We start from the raw sequence: 18,971 nt of genomic DNA, 5'->3' as shown, positions 1-18,971 counted from the left end.
AAAAATCTGAAAATGATTAATTTATGCACAGTGGTACATAAAATATTTCTATTTAAATCAATTCTGATGAAATTACACTGGAGAGGGGGGTTTACATCTATTTGATTTCCTTTTGTATATATATTTACTACCTTGTGAATTAGGAGAAATTAAGAGTAAAGTAACAAAAATATTGAGATAACACAAAAACTGCAAGGAATTATCATCAGGGTAAAAAGCAACAAACAACAGCTGAACAGAAGCAGATTTGCAACAATTTGCAGAAGAACTGAAGCGCAAATTTGATGAATAAAAATTTACATTTCTGCACCAAAATAAGCCCAAACTTCATTATCCAACAGTGACTTGAATTTTACTGTGCTGAGATTGTGCAAGAAAAAAAAATGCCAAAGAAATTTTGAGTTCCAGTTTCATTTTGCTCTGATTTTGCTAACACCAGTTGATCCTTAAGCTGTTTTACCTATCCATTTGGGTTAATTAAAAAGGACAAAGAGTCAGCAACCCAGCAACCAAGTGCCTTTCCAGTTCTGCTTAGTAATATGTATAAAATTAATGGTCATCTTCATATGTGACTGGACACGGTGTCTCTAGCAAAATAAAGAAAACTTCAATTAGGCACAGCTCCACAGGCCGCAAAAAAAGGTCGAGGCAATTTTTAATGCTTAAATATCACACCACAAAATAGGCATAATGCAGTACAAGTTATTAAAAAAATATTTCTCTACCTGCTGAAATCTATGCAAATGCACTGACATGAATATAGTTTGACATAGATTAACTTGTGCTGATTCATCAGAGTCAGGATTTCCCCCTCAATGTTGAATTAAACAAACTCTGTGAGTGGGAGAGCATTATCAACAAGAAAAAATGAACCAGCAGGGCACATAGCAAGAAGAATTTCCTGAACTGACTTCCATCAGAAGAATACACTTGCTCAAGGGAAAAACTGGAAAATGCTTGTTTTTTTTTTAAAAAAAAAGCCTGACAGTTGTTACATGGGAGTCAGGTTATCAGAAGTATTGGCATGTTTTGACATCTTTTAATTTGCTTACAACAAACAGAAGAATCCATACTACCTTAACAAACAGTTTGTCTAAAATCTTTTAAGTTTTATCGTGCAATTTGTCTTGCTATGCTTATATGCACAATACATTTATTCTCTTCTCAAGTAAAAGGTTTGTCAAATAATATAATACGCTGCCTTCATAAAATGTTAGTTTTCCAGAAGATTTTTTTTTCTTCAGTCTCAGAAATATATTAAAAATTGGGAAAATGAAGGTAATAGAAATCAAATTATTATACCAGTTGTTTTGGTTACCTCCAGAAAGATGTATGGTGAATAAAAGTCCTCATATGAAACAATTTTCAGCTAAAAAAATGGGATTAAAATTTGTCATACTTACCATAAGAAGTCTATCTCCAACCTGCAATCTCCCATCTTTTTGTGCAGCTCCCCCATCAATAATCTTGGTGACATAAATGCTGTTGTCCCCAGGGATGTGTTGGTTTCCCACCCCTCCTGCAATACTGAATCCTAGACCTGGAAAAGACATTATAAACAAAACATTAGCAATACAACATACAGCATTAAAGAGAAGTGGAAGAGTAGTATATACAATATAAACTTTGAGCATTTTTTACAGAAAAACAAACAACATACTTTTTCACTTTCCCTGAAAGGTCAGGGACAGAACTAAAGTAAGGAAATTCTTTGCCATTTACAATTACAGAAAGGTAGAGACAAAAATAGCTGAACCAGTGATGATTCTATACACCCTCCTCACTGGGGTCCAGTGCAGCCTACATCAAGAAGTTATGGCTCAATTTCCCATGACCAGCATTAAAATTGGGATCTATTTTGTTAAATATTGCTAAAAAATACATCATCACCTATAAGAACAAAATGAAAGGCATTCTGATTGTCCACACGGTTTGAAAAATATTTGGAGAGGTCTAGCACAAGTTTTGCAAGTTCATGTAGTACCACAGTGAAGGGTCGGTGAAAGTAAAACAGAAAAGGTGGAGATGTTTGATTACAGTGTGGGTTTTTTTGTAGGACACAAATCTGTGGCTATGGATACATAAAATAAGAAAGAATGAGTCCTTTGTAAATGGATAACTTCTATTCAGTGATCTGTAAAATTCCTAGATAAACACTCAAAGACCCAAACTTTGGAACGATGTCAGTAATACATGCCAATAAGAGTCAAAGGAAGGCAAAAAAAATAGATGCTGGGGGAAGAAAAAAAGGCAGTTTTTCCCTTTTCCTATATTTCCTATCCTCTGACACATTGAACATGCAAGCAAATAATTGCTTTAACTTTTAGGAACATTTTTATTGCTCATTCAAAAAAAAAAAAGACAGAAATTACTGTGCTTGATTTCCATAAAAATTAACTTCTTACAACTAATTTTTCAGAGATTATGTACATAATGGGAACTTGCATCTGAACAGAGAAGCTGTTTCTGACAATAACCTGCTTAGATTATTGCTCCAACTAGGGATTTCTTTTTTAGCTGTACAGAAAACAGTTATATCTAGAGAATAATCACTGGTTTTATCTATGAAATCTATGCTCTTCACTCATTCCTAAAAGAAACATGTTGGTAATTGCTGTAGCCTGAGCAGTAAAAAGTGAGTCGCCCATAATCTGGCTTTTCATCACAAATTTAAAAGAGAGACTGCCCGGGCAATAAAAATTTAGAGACAATATATTTGGTGTATTTAATACACATAGCATTTTTAGCAGCTGTATGAGTACAGAGATAAGGGGGCTTGGAGTGAATTAAATATTTTAATGATTTTCCTCCATGTTATTTTCATTTGATCATTATTTTAGCTTCAAAAAGATGTGAGGTCAGATACCATAATGGACTACTTAATGGATAGTGCCACACCAGTAAATTACAAAAAGAAACCTTTGAATTTATATCTCAAATTGAAACACTACTTAATTAATTGACTATTAACAATACACATGAAGTTAATTCAGAAGTATGGGGTAATTAAAACACAGCTTTATTGAATTTCCAGCTAAAGCTGGCAATCACTCTTACTGTTTATGTGCTACTGTCACTACAAGGATAAAAAGATTATGACTTTTTCAGCAGGGAAGTATTTTTTCCTGGGACTGCTAACAGAGAAGAGAAAAGTCATTTTAATAAAACATTAAGAATGGAAATTTTCTTTAAAACACTAGTTATGGACACGGAACAATGATTAAGTAATATTTCTTGGTGGCATAATTATCAATTTCATCTAAACCCCCATCTATGTAAGCTTCTACCAGTAAAGACCTGAGAGTATTCCAGAATGTTCCAAAATGCTGGTGGGAGCAAACAAATGGGCTAGAGCTCAGTCAGAGGGCTTTCTTCAGCTCCACAGCTCACCTAGGGCATATGGCCTTGGGAAGATTAGGTTGTGGTGCACTTTGATCCCCTCCTGTCCCCTTTATTGACACTGTAAGTGTCTAAAGAGCGAGGCCATATCTGCACACATCTCTACTGGTCTGTACTTCGCACAAAGTGGGTCCTAATTCAGCCTGGTCCTGCTGCAATTCAAACAAGTAATAGCCAAGACAATTGCAGTGCAGAGTGAGGTGCTTGGCTTGCTGTTTGCATGGTTGTAGCACAATGGATGTATGAAACCATAAAACAAAACAGTAATGACACAGGCAATTCCCATCAGAAAAGCGAAACTTAAAATATCGAAAGGAGTAACTTTTTCTACTACAGTCTACATAAAATTTAGATGTGATACATTGTGTGGGGTTACATTGTGTTTGTAAGCAGGGTCTGACTTTAGGAATCCAAAAGACCAGCAGTGATTATAGAAAGGCTTAAAAGAGCAGAACAAGATGAGGTAATACTGTGGGGAGCAAAGGGAGAGTGGGTAGGCAAGAAAACTGAGGAGGAGAAAAATATTTCACGTCAATCAATAATGACAAATTCATTGCTTAATCATACTTGCCTTCTTAAAAAGATTTCTTAGAAAGAACAAGGAGTGGAACAATGGTCCATTTAATTTCATTTAAATTATTTCTGCTAATTGCTAGGGCATACGGAAAGTATGCTACACAAAAACTTTTGGATAGGATTTATATGGCCAAATGACATCAGATAACTATGCTAATCATTTACACTACCTGTACAATAAGTGAAAATTCATTAAGAGCTTTTAAAGTATGATTCATCTCATCTCAGCAAGACATCTGAAAGAGACGAGGTGAATCACACTTTTGGTTTTTGAAAGGCTAGGGTCTGGATGTGGGAAGAGCTGAGTGGGAAGATCAGTGCTATGAAAGTTCACAATCTGAGTTCATTTAGACTGAAGGTTTCTGTTTTAAGACTTCAGAAAGCTTTGCTCAACCCTGGTGTGCATCCCTGGTCACTCACTATGTCAAGTTAGTATTGTATCAGATTCTTACTGTGTTCTAAAAGCAGAGAATCATTCAAACAAGTGGGAAGAACAGAACAAGCTATGTTTTTGAAATTTTATTTTTCATAATTCCATTGAACTGAGCCACCCCTCACCCCCAAATAAAAGAGCATATTTAATTGCAGGACCTTTTTTTTTGTTGACTCCTTTGGTTAGGAAAACATTTCCATCAGAACGCAGAAGATCAGGAGTTGATCACTTCCTCTTCAGCTAATGTGCAATCTGCCTTCACAGACACAGCTGATCCTAGACAAAGTGCTCAAATTCCTCACAGAAATTAGATGGAGGATAAATTCAGAATGGAGTTGAGGAAAAAATGTTTTATGATGATGGTGGTGGTGAGGCACTGGCACAGGTTGCCCTGGAAAGTTGTGGATGCCCCATCCCTGCAAGTGTTCAAGGCCAAGGCTGAACGGGGCCTTGAGCAACCTGGCCTAGAGAATGACAGGGTTGGTACCTTAAAGGTCCCCTCCAACCCAAACTATTCCATGCTTCTATGGTTCAGTGAAGAAGAGACTAGTTAAAGAGAGAAAAAGAGAGACAACTGGATGTAGTACTGGTGCACTGCACATCCAAATCAAACTCAGCTAGGTTCAAATCATTGGAGAGGATAGGCCCATGTAAGATTGACTCAATGTGTCAACTAGGAAAGTTCAAACCTCATTTTATTCCATTTCAACTGGATATGTGTGGTTAAAATTTATCTGTCTTTACGATCCACAAATGCTGATCATTGATCCTGTGAATAACAACATGTAGTAATCCAACGGAAAAGAAGACATTACTGGAATCAAAAGGAGGAAAAGGGACAGGGACAAAAACTATTCCACCAAAACTGGAAACTACAGAAAAAAATGCTACTATTAATAAATCAAAAATATTTAGCCATATCTTTTCCTGGGATTATTGGCAAAACCACACTAAAATATTTGACTTTTTAAAAATATTTTGCATTATTTTCTGTACCACATACGTTTTAAATACACCACTATATTAATAAAAAAATGTGTTCTAACTGCTTTACTAGTAAAAGCAGGCTTGGAGGCTTTGCACAGAATTAGTCCACCAAAACTGGACTAATAAAAACAAATAATAACAATAAAAAAAATAAAACCTCTGCATAAGACACAGTGGATGAACTACACTGCAGGCATATCATTTTGCAGTAACCAGAGAGAGCCTAGAAGATCAACTGCAGCTATGTAATTTCAGCTTTCTAATGAGAAGTGAACTTAAAGAAATCAGTCAGAACCCCAAAAACAGTTGTTGCATTTTGCCATTATCCTACACAGAGAATATCGTATCAGAAATATAATATCAACAAACGAAATGTGAATGGGAGTATGAATGTAAGCACTAGAAGAAAGTCAGGTCTGCACAGAATGTCGGGGCTCTATAAGACCATTGAACAGGTGTCCTGTCAGCAGAAGACCCTGTTCCATGACAGTGGGATGTTGGCAGCAAGACTGCAGCATGTGACATCGGCCATTCTCTTGCCTGTAAGCCCAACAGAGAAGCAGATCATCTCCATAAAAATGTGTGTTTACTAAATGAAAAAAAACCAACCCAGCAAATAGGCAGCCATCTTGTCTAAGACTTGTAGTCTGAAGAAAGGAATATTCAATATAAAGGACCACCCATAACAACAGTAGACACCTAGAGTATAAATCTCTCCAAAAATCAGTCAGTCCGTGGTTGCCATTTAAGAAGATGCCAAGAGATGTGGTAAGAGTTTGATGTCTCATGTCCTTTCTGTACACACAAGATCACCTCAGCACATACACCCCGGGGGATGTGCATGAAACAGGGAGTGAATGAAATATATGAAAGGAAGATCGCAAATGGTTAATGCATTCAGAGATTTCATGAATAAATGTCACCACCCCTCCCTATACATTCTCTCACTGCTTTTTGCAACATTCATTTCCTAAAGGTGTGAAACAAACTGATTTGCTCCAGAGAACCATGTGAATTTAGATTTTAAGAAACTGTTTCAGACAGCAAAACAGAAAGTACCACCAGAAAGGACCCCCAACAAGTTGCTCGACAGAGGCCCTTCCCTGAAGCTGCAAGCCTGGCTGCTCCAGGTACGCAACCCATCAACCATGCTCCTGCAAACAACTGGACATGGCAATGAGGAACCCCAGGTGGGCCAGCTCCTGCCTTTCCAAGGGCCAGCCACTCCTACAACACAGCTACAAAAGGCGTAGCTTGTTAAAACTGTCAAACCTGGAGCAATGACACCCAATCCAGGTTCCTAATTAATTAAATTCCACTTGCAGGGAGGAAAGGAACATGGGTAATATAAAGGCTTTGACTGATATAATGATTGACTTGTTTTGACAGGTACCACTGTTATGTCCAGTTTATGTGAGTAAACAAACTATAAAAATGTTAATTATAAACAGAGGAGTACCAGGGAATGTCTCCCCATGCCCTTTGCTCAAGCCTCTTCTTGGCAGTTTCAGCTTTCCTGGAGGACACATATAGCACATATTTACAATAACACCTCACAACTGTGGACATTTAATATGCTTGTTATAGCTGTGACTTATGACTATTGTTCATTATTGACAGCAGGTTCCTCTTTTATTTGGTGCCCACAAAAAAATAAACTACACTGTAAAATAAAAAAAAAATTATAAAATACATAAAATAAAAACTAAAGTTTTTGTCACAATAATTATACAATGTTACAAAGAAGGACCAATGTTCCTCTACAGAGCTCTGTCTTTCTCTGCCATCCTATGAGTCAGCTCCTAAGAAACTTTTAATCCCAAGTATATGAAGTCACTTTATCTCATCTCCTTCATGCTGCAGCAGTAGAGTCAAACTTTAATTTATTTGAGTTCTTATAGCAATTCTTATGCCTGATGCATGTGACATCTTATGCCAGAAGGATTTATATGAATAAAATTTGACTACATTTTGTCCTGTGGATGAAAAAGTAAATCTAAAGTCCAGTATGATTCATATGACTTTCACTAATATTCATAACATATTTGAAAGCTGTCTAATTTCACTGCCGTTGTTAATTCTTGTTTCAGTCCCTGATCCCAGATCATTTCAGAGGGCTCTTTTTGTAACTAACAACTGGATAACAGCCTAGACCACGAAAAAGGCCCAAGCCTCTACACATCTAACAGAGCATATTGTTATCTGGTGTTATCTTTCTAATGGCCTTGGGTTAAAAACTTTAAGCATCTTCCTTATTGTTCTGACATTTTCTTTCAGAAATATCTAGTGTTTCAGGTTATTTCCCAGTTGGTGTCAGATAGAATAAAAATGATGTACAGTGCCACTAGATAAGAAAATTGTCCAAAACTACCTTACAGAAAGTGAAAACTATTGTTCCCCTTACACTGTGTGGCATTATACATTCATGCCTTCAGGTATTTACCCAGCCGTTTTTACACATTCCCTTTGTTCTTGCCCACAGCCCTTTTTATAGTTATTATTTTCTTTAATCCCTATATTCTGGCTCCCAGTGCATCACCTCTCCATACCACTGATGCAACAGGGATGTCAGACTACATGAGGATGACCCTGAGCAGCACACACAGCACTCCCACCGAGTACGGGCAGCGTGCTCACAGGAGATGCTATGGCTGGATGCTGCTTGGAAACTGGGATTATGCAGTAGGCAAAGAGAACTCTTTTCTTGCAAACAGTCACTGTTACTTTTCTGTATGGAGACAGATTTTCGTTGAGGTTTTAATAAAAATTAAACAGTAATTTTTTTTTTCATTTTATTTGCCTTTTAGCTGAATTTTTAGCTCTGCAAATTCAGATTTTCAAACTACATTAGTATAGTTAGATCTAATTTTAACTAGTCTTGCTTGATTTAATAAAAAGAAAAAAGATAATTTAAAACATTATAGTAACAAACTTGCTGCACAGCCCAGTGCAAGATTGTGCAGAGGTGTGTCCTTGATTCTTGATAAAACAGAGATATTGATCTCACTGAGATTAAAACTGCTTCAAGACACTGCTGCATATGTATATTCATACTATCACAAAGAGTCTCTGAAGGCTAAAGGCTTGGAAAAACAGCAGCCAGCTAAAACTCAGAGGTGAGACTGTGGTGGTGGCTGCCATCTGGTGATGGAGGGGTGATTTCCATACCTTTCATTGAGACTATCTAAACAGGTTTTCAGCATATATAATTTTTAAATTTGGCTACCATGCTGCTAACTACAGTTCTTTTTATCTGTTCCAAAACAGCTTCCTGTTGAGATGTCCTGGAAAACCCCTTCCCACAACTGCACTCCCTGAGCCTGCTCTTCTGCTGGAGCCAGGGGAGTGCAAAGTAATATTACATCTTCTCTTTGGACACAGGGTTCATCAGCATCATCTGAGACCCATGAAAGTCAGAAACACAAAAGAGTCCAGAATATGAAAAAACATCATCTAAGTTACTCAGTTGTAGCCTCAATAGCCAATATAAACAACTTCAGCCCTTTTCCAATTACTTTTTCATTTTTGGGTATCAAAATCCAACATTGCAGCCAAATTTATTAGGTTAAAATATGAAAGAAAGAAATCTGTTCTCACGAAATATGAAAGAATGAAATCTGTTTTCAACATTACACTCCTTGGCTTAAAAAAAATCATTTACATTTCCAGCCAGAAAGGAAATGATGGGAAATTGAGATTATGATGCAAATGTTAATAAAGCTGCAAGGCAGCATTGTTTAAAAGTGCATGTTTAAAAACAATCATGCTGTAGGTATAGTAGATAAAGCATTGGTTTACATCATCATAATAGTAAAGCTAATCTTTCTATAATCTTTCATAAAGCCTTGAAAACACATCTTGTTAAATTACACTTCTATTTGTAGGAATTTGTAAGAATGTTCTTTAACAAGCAAATGAAAACAATCCCTTCATTTCTGTTGTTTTGCAGTTTAATGTTTTTCCCATTCTTATTTCTTGCTTGCATATATTTATCCCTAAAGATACATCCTCTTCAGTTATAGCAGAAAAGAAAGGAAATTGCAAATTAGGAAAATACACTTAGAGCCTCATTAGAACTTGTGCTTATTCTATATTTTTTACATTTATTCAAATTAATTAGGAATAAAATTCCCAGAAAGCATAGACAATGAGCAGTGGCCTAATTGCGTAACAGTAATCCTTAAGAATACTATTTGACATGAAAAGATCAGGGAATTTCCCTAATTATTCACAATAATCTGACTTTCAAAGCATTAATGAGATTCCAGTTCACTGAAAATCGTATTAAACCAGTGTAAGAGCAAGAAAAAGGAAATTACTTCATTTTTGACACATACTGACACTCTAAGAATTATAGCAAGAAGTTTGGTTCTTTGGAAATAAACATACAATACACCAAGTCTAAACACTTCACGTTAAGACCAGTCAAATTAGGTTCTTAAAAAAGTAAAGATTAGTGTTTTAAAACAGAACAATACAAGATCTGCCAGTTAGGAACAGGATTAACTGCTTATATCTGAAGTTTTTAAATGGCTTTCTCTTCTCACATCTCCATATGCCCACAACTGAACTGAATGGTCACTTCCTTGCAGGAAGCTTTTTGTATCCTTTCGGTGCACCCACAAGGACAAATAATCCTCAGATCCAGAGGCACTAAACCCCAGAATTTTTGATCAGGGTAGACATCATCTGGCTGGCTGCCTGGTGACAGAATCATTTATATCTTGCAGGGAATAATGTTAAACACAGCATAAGTGGCCTGTGTGGCTGAATGTGACATGAAGGGACTGCTAAAGGCTACCCATTTTTATCTGATACTTTCTTTTTTCTACTTTACCAGCATTTTTCTTGGCAAGAGATTTTGGGTTTGTTCTGTGTTTTTTTTTTTTTTTTTTTTTTTTTTTTAATCCTATCCTCTTTTGTTTATTGGGCAAAAATCAACTAGATATACAAGACTACAGATGAAGAAGACACCCTGGGAAGTGTTCAAAGCCAAGTTGGATGGAGCTTTCAGCAACCTGGTCTGGTAGAAGATGTCACTGCCCATGGCAAGTAGGATGGTGTGCAATGCTTTTTAGGGGTCCCTTCCAGCCCAAACCATTCCATGATTTTAAGCAGCTAGTTACCCTAATTAGCAGCAAAAAAGCCAGCTGGGGGGGTTGCACAATGCATTTTTAAAATTGTCATATGCTGACCTAAATATTCATTAATGCCAAAAGAGACAACTCTGATGTGCTCCCTGCCTTCCTTCCCACTGCCTGCCTTGGGTTAGCCATGAAAATGTCATAGCCAAATGGCAAATTGAAAATGGCATGAAAACCAAGCCAAATTAACCTGCATCACAGACCAGGTGCATACTGGCCATCATTCACAGACATGGCAGCAGTAAGAGCTGGCAGATGAAGATGGTGTTGGGTTCACACACCCCCTTTGCCTGCAGCATACTTTTGTACATGGCCCCTCATTACAGATCTGTGACTCCTATGGAGAGCACTGCAAGGTCACCACTGCTGCCCTGCAAACTCAATTTGAAGGATGTGGCAAGAGGGAAGATGCAGGGACAGAAGCAAGTAGCTTTAGTAAGTAGGAGAGAAATGGCTGTTTAGACTAGAAATGCATCTGCTAAAACAGTCAGTAAAAAAAAAAAACACTTTTACAGCATGAGTCCTACTGTGAGGAAAGGAAAAAAAAAAAAAAACAAACAAAAAAAACTGTTCTCCTAAGCTTAGAGAGAGAGAAAGAGAAGTTAACAATCATAGGTTTGTAAGGCTCTTGAGAGCTGAGCCAGGTCTATAGTGGAAGAAAACAGTGTAGTGATAATAAAGCTTATTCGATATTTCTGCAAGACACACTGGTACATTTAATCTCTTTTCCTGACTAGAGAATCAAATATGAAATCTTTAATCTTTCAAGAGAAACACAAGGCTTGAGAATCCAACGATTTAAGCACCTTTGTGTGCATTGTGAGAATGTCTAATCTAGAGTATAGTTATGTATGCAGGTTGAAAGAAGGGGGAAATGAAATTATCTCTCCTGTCCTATTTTTTTTCAAACTTTTAAGGCAATTAGCCTCATTACCATAAATATGCCCTTATGGCCACATTTATTTTAACTGCATCTCCTGTTAAAAATGCCATTTTCCATTAATATGCAACCAATAACCAACCAGTTATCTAAGGTTTTCATTTTGAAGATAGATATCTAGAAATAGGATCAGCACAGTAGATCTAGATCTCACTGGTGTGAGACCAAAAGAAGTCCCCTTTCCCTGACTGTCTCCTCTCCTCCAAAGACAATTCAACAAAATCTTGGAGGCCTTTTTTCTCTCTTTTCACTGTTTCTCTCTTTTCTCACTGTTCATGCTCTGCAAGTTCACTTGACCTTATTTAATTCCTGATGCTACATAAATTCAGACACATAATGTTTGGGCAAAGGAAAAAAATAACAGGGCACGGCTCCTCAGGAGTGCCAAGAGACAGACAGGCAGTTACAGAGACCTTGAATGACTACAATGAGAAGATCCAGAGCCTGCTATTGTTTTTTACATTATTAATTAACTTGGGTTCAAATCCTGAAACATGGTTCACTTTCCATGCACAAAATACACCAGCTGTTTCAGGTGTAGGTACCAGATTTATGCTGACAGTCGATCAGTTTGCCAGTCATTAACAAACAGTACCTATGTCATTTTCTGCACAAATTACTGTAATTACTGGCAGCAGAACAAGATATTTCATCTCCTAATAATGCAAATGAAAAGCATTTGTTCCTGCAGATGAGCACATCAAGATCGGCCTTCAAGTAGTTTTTACTTTTTGATGAAATGCTACATTTTTAAGTCTTTTTACTATGTAAATCTGTGCTTTTTTGTGCTTTTTCTTTTTTTTTTTTTTCTTTTTAACTGATACAGATTCATTTTTGAAATCTACAGACTTGACACAGGAGAAAATTACTCCAATTCGGGGAGAAATACTATTTGCTTTGTATAACATTAAATGATATATCTTTAAATGAGTATAGCTGGGTCTCTGCTAAGTTGAATGGCTCTTTGAGACAAATATTTAATAATTTGTCACCAATAAAATGGAAGCGGAAGGAGCAGTCTGTCAGTCTGGGATCTGTTTAACAACCATACATGTCAGGGACAGACTCATCAGTTCCTTTTATTTGTCCTCCATCTGATGAGGGAAATTTAACTTATCTTCTCATTCCTGTTGCAAAGTTGAACATAAATACTTTATTGAAAAGCTCTCTGTCAATTATGTTGAAGGTGGAAAATACAAAATTAAATCAAAGTTCATCTTGCAGCTCTTATCTATTTGCAATCAAATAGATAAATAAATAATCAACCTGTCATCCGTTCAGTTACTTCCTTCTTAAAAACACACAGAGAAATCAAGGCAAAAATGAACATGCAATTTTGCTTTTTTATCTAAGGCAATTTATGGAGCCGTGATAGTAAAAGTTGAACAGGTATATAAATGATACAGGGAAGGAAAATAGATGGTGCTTATTGAACAGAAGCAGCAAGACAAAGACACTCTGAAAATGGATTCATGAGTCATTGCACTTTGATTCTTTTTGTCTCTCTGAAACTGTAGTTTGGTCCCTTAGTTCAGTTTACTGATGATGATGTCTTGCAGCACTCTAGGAAGCAAAGTGAAGCAAAAATGTTTTATTTCCCAGTGAGAAGGCCCCTACACTCTCACAAAGTAAAATAAGCAAAGTCAGACCCTTGTGCCTTTCTAGAAGAGATGAGGGCAGGACCTCTAGTGCCAGTACAGGGGGTAAGGGCTTTAAACTGAAAGGCAGTAGATTTGGACTAGATATTGAGAAGAAACTCTTCACTGTCAGGGTGGTGAGGCACAGGTTGTCCAGAGAAGCTGTAGGTGCCCCACCACAGGAAGTGTTCAAGGATGGGGGTGTGTTGGATGGGGGTCTGAGAAACCTGGTGTAGTTGAAGATGTCCTTGATCATTGCAAGAAGACTGGGAGTAGATGACCTTTAAAGCTCCCTTCCAACTCAAAATATTCTTTAATCATTGTGTGATTCTATGACTTCTCAGAAATTATGCCAAATATTTGCTTAGGGAATTGTATTCTAGAATACCTAACTAGAAATAGAATGTGAACTCACATTTGAAACAGAATTACAGATTTTTTTCAGGCTGGTCTCAGACCATTAAATATTTTCTAAGAACTTGTGCTTAGCAGAATTGAAATGCAGAGTATAACACTAAAAATATAGTTGTTCAAGCCTGAGTTACACTACAGATTTTCTGAGAGTAAGAGTTTCCCTCTTAATGAGATATAGCATAACACAAGACCCTGCTGTTAGTCCCTTGAGGGGTTCTAGCTAGGAGGGATATTAACGTGGCCTTTCTATCAGCTTTTTCAGCTAATAATAAACACTGAACTTTCCTGCAATGCCAGAGCCAGGGTTTAGGTCAGCCTCTGGGAATTATATATGCAGCATTTCCAATGAAAAATGAAACCCTGGGGGAAAGAATGAATGTACTAACATCCTGATTTATTCACAGGCCATTTCTGGGCCCCATTTGGAAAATTTAAGCAGCTATTTGGATGAAAAGATTGATACTAGTGAGACTCACCCAAAGCCTACAAGACTGATTCTAGGTGTAAAGAAACTCAGCTCTGATTGGAGCTGGCCAAAACTGTTTATATCAAGACTTTATATCAAGACTGTTTTATGTCAAGACTTAGCATCAAAAGCCTTGGTGCAGTTCAAAGTAAAAGATTTTTTACTAGTCTCCAAATACTGAAACATGCTGTCAAAACACCCTTTGGTGAAGAACCAGCCATCCATGAGATCAAATTGTTCCCAAGGAGCATGATCCTAGCTTCAACAACAGAAGGATTGAAAAGACAGAGAAATGCAGATTAAGATTACAGATTATATGTTCTAATATTCATTAATATTTTCCCATGCACAGAAGTTTTTTCTAAAATGTTTTACCCTTCCTAAAGCAAAAAAAGATGGAAATGAAAAACATAAAATTACTGTTGAGGACAGGGAAAGAACACATTTTTTTGTCTGGAAGACATCTTCATTTCTGCAGATGGAGGATTTAAATAGCCCTATGCCTACTCTTTGCCTTCTAAATATAGTGAAATGAGAAAATTTTTTTATGAATCTTGGGACAGGAAGAAACTCATTATTCTTCTCAACCTGAGGTAGAAGCAGTTGCATTAGGTCTAACAAATGGCTGCGTAGCATACCCAGGTATTTCCCACGCTACAGACCTGATGTCCTCCCCGGTAATCACAATCCTCACTTCTTCTACATCTAGTACAAATCTTATTTATTACTTGTCTATTAAATTTTGTTTCACACCCTCCCTAGGGAGCACAGAGAGCAAACTCACTCTTCAAAGATGCACTGCAAGGCAAGATTGCTATCAGGTGCTGATAAACTGCCCCCCACCTCCCACTTAGTCTTTGGTACTTCAGATCACTCATTTATTCATTGTAGAACTGGCTTTCTAAATCTCTGATCATTTTTACAGCTTTCCTCTGGAGTCCCTCCAACGGGCATATACCCTTCTTGAAGTACAGAGCTCAAAGCTTTACCTGTACAGGATAAAAGGAATGCTCCTATGTCTTATAAACCATACTTCAGTTTCTAAAACCAAATACAGCATCTGAATGTTTCATCACAACACGATGTGTTAGAGACAAGATATTACAGCTAACAAAGTTCTGGCTACTCTCCACATGATTCGTTTTCTACAGTTTTATGTCAGCACTGTTTAGCAGATTAAGTGGTTATTTCTGCTGGAAGCACCATGCAGTTGACCCTGCTCAATTGCATCTTTGCTTTTTCAGACCACTTTCAGTGTTGAATCCTCCCAGCACACAGAATCATCTGAGAAAAAAATGAGGAAGCGCTGCAGAAGAGAACTATGGTCTCTTCTGGTTATTGTTACTCTTCAACCTTTTTCTAGATGCTTACAAAGAGATTTCCTACTTTTTCAAATATTCTTCTGAGATTCTAAAAATATACTGATGGCTTCACAGTCCCTTGGCTCCTCTTGTTAACTTCAATAAGGATGCATTTCCTGCTTCATCTTTGCAGTTTTTCACCTTTCCTTCTCCCCACATGTGTTCTAGCCTGGCTAGTCAGCACTCAGATTTCATCAGATAAATTCTGGTGGTCTGTCATCAAGATCATCAGGACCTGAGAGTGTGTGAGTATCTAGCTTCTCTAAGTGCTGCCAGACCTATTGCTTCTTCATTTGAGGCTTGGATTTTGTCCATTTGCTACTGATTTTGATCATGATAGCAACCTTATCAGAGATGACATTTCTGTGAAAACAGATGTCAGCAAAAAGGTAGGCACTTTTCATATCTTCTCTGGAAAGCACCTACAATCAAAACATCTCTCTATGACTGCCAAGTGCATCACTGAAACTACAATCCTGCATTACAGAGGGGGTCTGATTTGTTATAGCAAATATTTGTTATATTTGTTATATTTGTTATTATTTAAATGTGTAATCTAAAAATAACTTTCAGAAATTTTGGCTATGACATTTGGTAATAATTTGTATTTAGAAATGATACACATCTGATCTACAGTCTGTGGATAAGATTTCCCCCTGGCCTACCATTACGCTGAGTTTATTTTTCAATTACAGTATATAAAATGTAAATGTGCCCACAAAAAACAATTTTACTAAATTATTTGCCATAATTTTATGTTTCCTTATTTCAGTTCTGTTGGAGTGAATAATATGCCTTTCTATTAATTTTTTAAGACAGCCTACAAATTGTTTTGCATAAGAAACACAACAAACAAAAACCAAAACACAGTTTTGAGAAAGAAAAGTCTATCATGTCCTTATTTGCAAAAATCACTTTCCAAAATAAACATGTCAAGCATATCTTGGGGCTATTGTTCTTTTAGTTTATGCAACACATCTTTTATCATATCCTAAAGAGTTTTTATGTCATTATACCCTTTTTTACATGTCATGAAGCTCCAAGATCTTGCTTTGCAACGGTTTCTTTCTATCAGCAATAAAGATAGGACTTTTTTTTTTTTTCCTAAAGAATCCAAGAGCAGGTTTGCTATCTGTTCATGTGAGTTACTACTCAAAATTTAGAAGCCAACATCCCAGGTACTGAACACACTGAGGACAATGAGCTTTGTACTCTTGGAATATTTTGGATATTCTCCCTAGTGTTTATGGTTTCATGGAGATTTCCTCCATGAATATTAATTTGCTTTTTCAGGCTTTCAGAGTTGCATTTTTTCCCAAAAATTAGTCACTAAAGGTATAAGCATTCACCTATCTCCTTGCCTTTCTCACACAACAACAGCCAAAATCTCTACTGGAAGAGGTCAGAGTAATTTTTTTCATTCAACAAGCACACCAAATGTTTAATGTTGAGAAAAAATTATCAACTTGCCATTGGAACAAGTAGTAGAATTTCTGAATTAAAAAAATCTTGAGTGAGTCTCTGCAAGGTGAGAAGAACAAGTTATACTCTTATATATCAATGGCTTTACTGCCAACTCAAAAGAAGAAGAATTGAAGAGCAGCTGTCTAAGTGTCAGGGAGCACAAGACTTTGGCACATCAAGGCTTTTCTTTGTTTCTGTAACAATCTGACCATGTCTGCAACAGAGGAACCTTCACTGCATGTGAAAACTCAGCTGCCCTTAGTACACATCACTGACATGATGATACAGACAGAACCAGAACATTTTTGCACTGGAGTCCCAGAGCCTGGACTTCCTGGTCTCACATCTTATGACACCTCAATTGCAAAAAAGTATCATCTGCACAGACAGCACATTCCATGCCAAACAGCAAAGGGTCTTCCACTTGAACTCCAAAAAATAGCTGCCATTTCTAGGAATTCTAATACAATGTTTAGAGACACAAAACAAACAAAGAAAAAACCCTATAACTGATGAAGGAAACTGATGCAATTCTTCAAAGCTGCTGGACAGATATTCTAAAAAAATAAATGGCAAACCAAAGCTAAAATACTATAGGGAAATTTCTTTTTGACAAATGTATTATTTCTTTTGTTTTAATTGAGGATAACTGAAATTTCATTTAGAATTTGGAATACTGAAAGCAAAATGAGGATGACAGACCTGCAGAAAGGACTAGGGGAGTCCAGACAGGACTGGAAATAGCCAGATGAACAACTATTGCAATTAATCACTTTAGTGTTTGACTTCTAAGACAGTTACTCACTTCAGATATTCAGAGATGCCTTAAAGTAACTCCTTCCTTTTTTTCCAACTAGTGCAAACAAAAGAAGAACATTGACAATCTAAAATAATTTTTAAATAGGCTGCAATGTGATATTTTATTTACCACATCACTTGAATCTCTAAAGCCACAGTCAGCTTTGTAACTCCACCATTATTAGAATCTGTAATGCCTTCCTCAGAAGACTTAAAATACTGTCTGCCCATGCTTATGATTACAGGGGAAAAGAAGACAAGAAAAATGAAGAGACAAAAATGAAGACCTACATCTCCTCATGCTATAAATATTTAATTAAATATCAATTATTCTTTAAAAGGTGCTCTTCATGGAAATGCAATAATTTGCTCACGTGTGTTGTCTTTCAGACAGCAGATGTCTTGAGAAAGATCTGGACATCTAAAAATTATCAAGAAGACAGAACTTGCTACATAGATAATTAACTGAACAACAAAGGATGAAAACACTGCTCTGTAGTTTCATGTGACTAATTTGCACATTAGGCTTTATATTAAAAAAAGGATGAAGGTTTCCAAAGAAGGGAACATAAGGGTTTTCAGACTACCCAGGTGAAATGAAAGATGTTGTGTCCATGAACAAATTTCACACACCAGGCTAATCCCCACCTGTTGCATCAGGATGTCAATCAGGCTTCAGCAATAATTGCCCATACAAATGTTTATTATTAAAGCGGTGAAAGATCAAGCATGAAAATCATTGTCTAAAATTTATCTGAAGCATTTAGAACAAGGATCAGATAGGTAGAGGAAAAAGGCCAATAAAACTGCCGCTCCCAAGGAAATTCTCACCACTCCACTAAGAAACAGAAAAAATGATGTTGGCCTCCTGTTTACAGAAAGACTTTTTCCACATTCAGCCCAGTAGTTTAGCAAATGATGCCACTGTCCTTCCCTATCTTTTGATTTATTGTGTATCTGGAAATACTGGTGAGACAATTAACATCGGCTACACTGTCTGCTGTAGCTTCTGTCCTCCTGATGAAAATAGCAATGGTAAATGTAATGAAAGGGAACTTCTCTCACTTCCCTTTTAACTCTTACACACACTCTAGAATGAGGAGGCAAATGATGAAACTATTTTCCACCCAGAAAGTTACAACTTAGAGGAAAAAAGAAGTACAAAGGCATGATATAATGACAAAATTATAAGACTTACTCTATTACATTTAGTCAGGAGAAAACTTTAGAACTGAAAAAGAAGCAGGCCAAGATCCACGGGGAATTTTCCTCATGCTTGGCATAGACAAATAAAAACCAAAAAAGGCACTTAAGTCTTTGGGATTTTTAAAAATTGCAGAGAGTATAAGGAC

At 36.7% G+C, this 18,971-nt stretch overlaps 1 protein-coding gene across 6 annotated transcripts in view; it reads right to left on the bottom strand.

The window, feature by feature from the left end:
- Nucleotides 1-18,971, bottom strand: part of DLG2 (discs large MAGUK scaffold protein 2) — a 986,088-nt gene that overhangs the window by 272,225 nt on the left and 694,892 nt on the right. For all 6 annotated transcript variants that reach the window (XM_066341286.1, XM_066341281.1, XM_066341282.1 and 3 more), the window contains one exon: nt 1,404-1,540. In XM_066341286.1, the coding sequence (XP_066197383.1) occupies nt 1,404-1,540 (137 nt within the window). The remainder of the gene's footprint in view (nt 1-1,403; nt 1,541-18,971) is intronic.

The sequence above is a fragment of the Sylvia atricapilla genome, chromosome 2, assembly GCF_009819655.1.
Source record: "Sylvia atricapilla isolate bSylAtr1 chromosome 2, bSylAtr1.pri, whole genome shotgun sequence".
Classification (NCBI taxonomy): domain Eukaryota; kingdom Metazoa; phylum Chordata; class Aves; order Passeriformes; family Sylviidae; genus Sylvia; species Sylvia atricapilla.
Note: the sequence above shows the minus strand (reverse complement) of the source record. Positions and strands in the feature narration are given on the sequence as shown.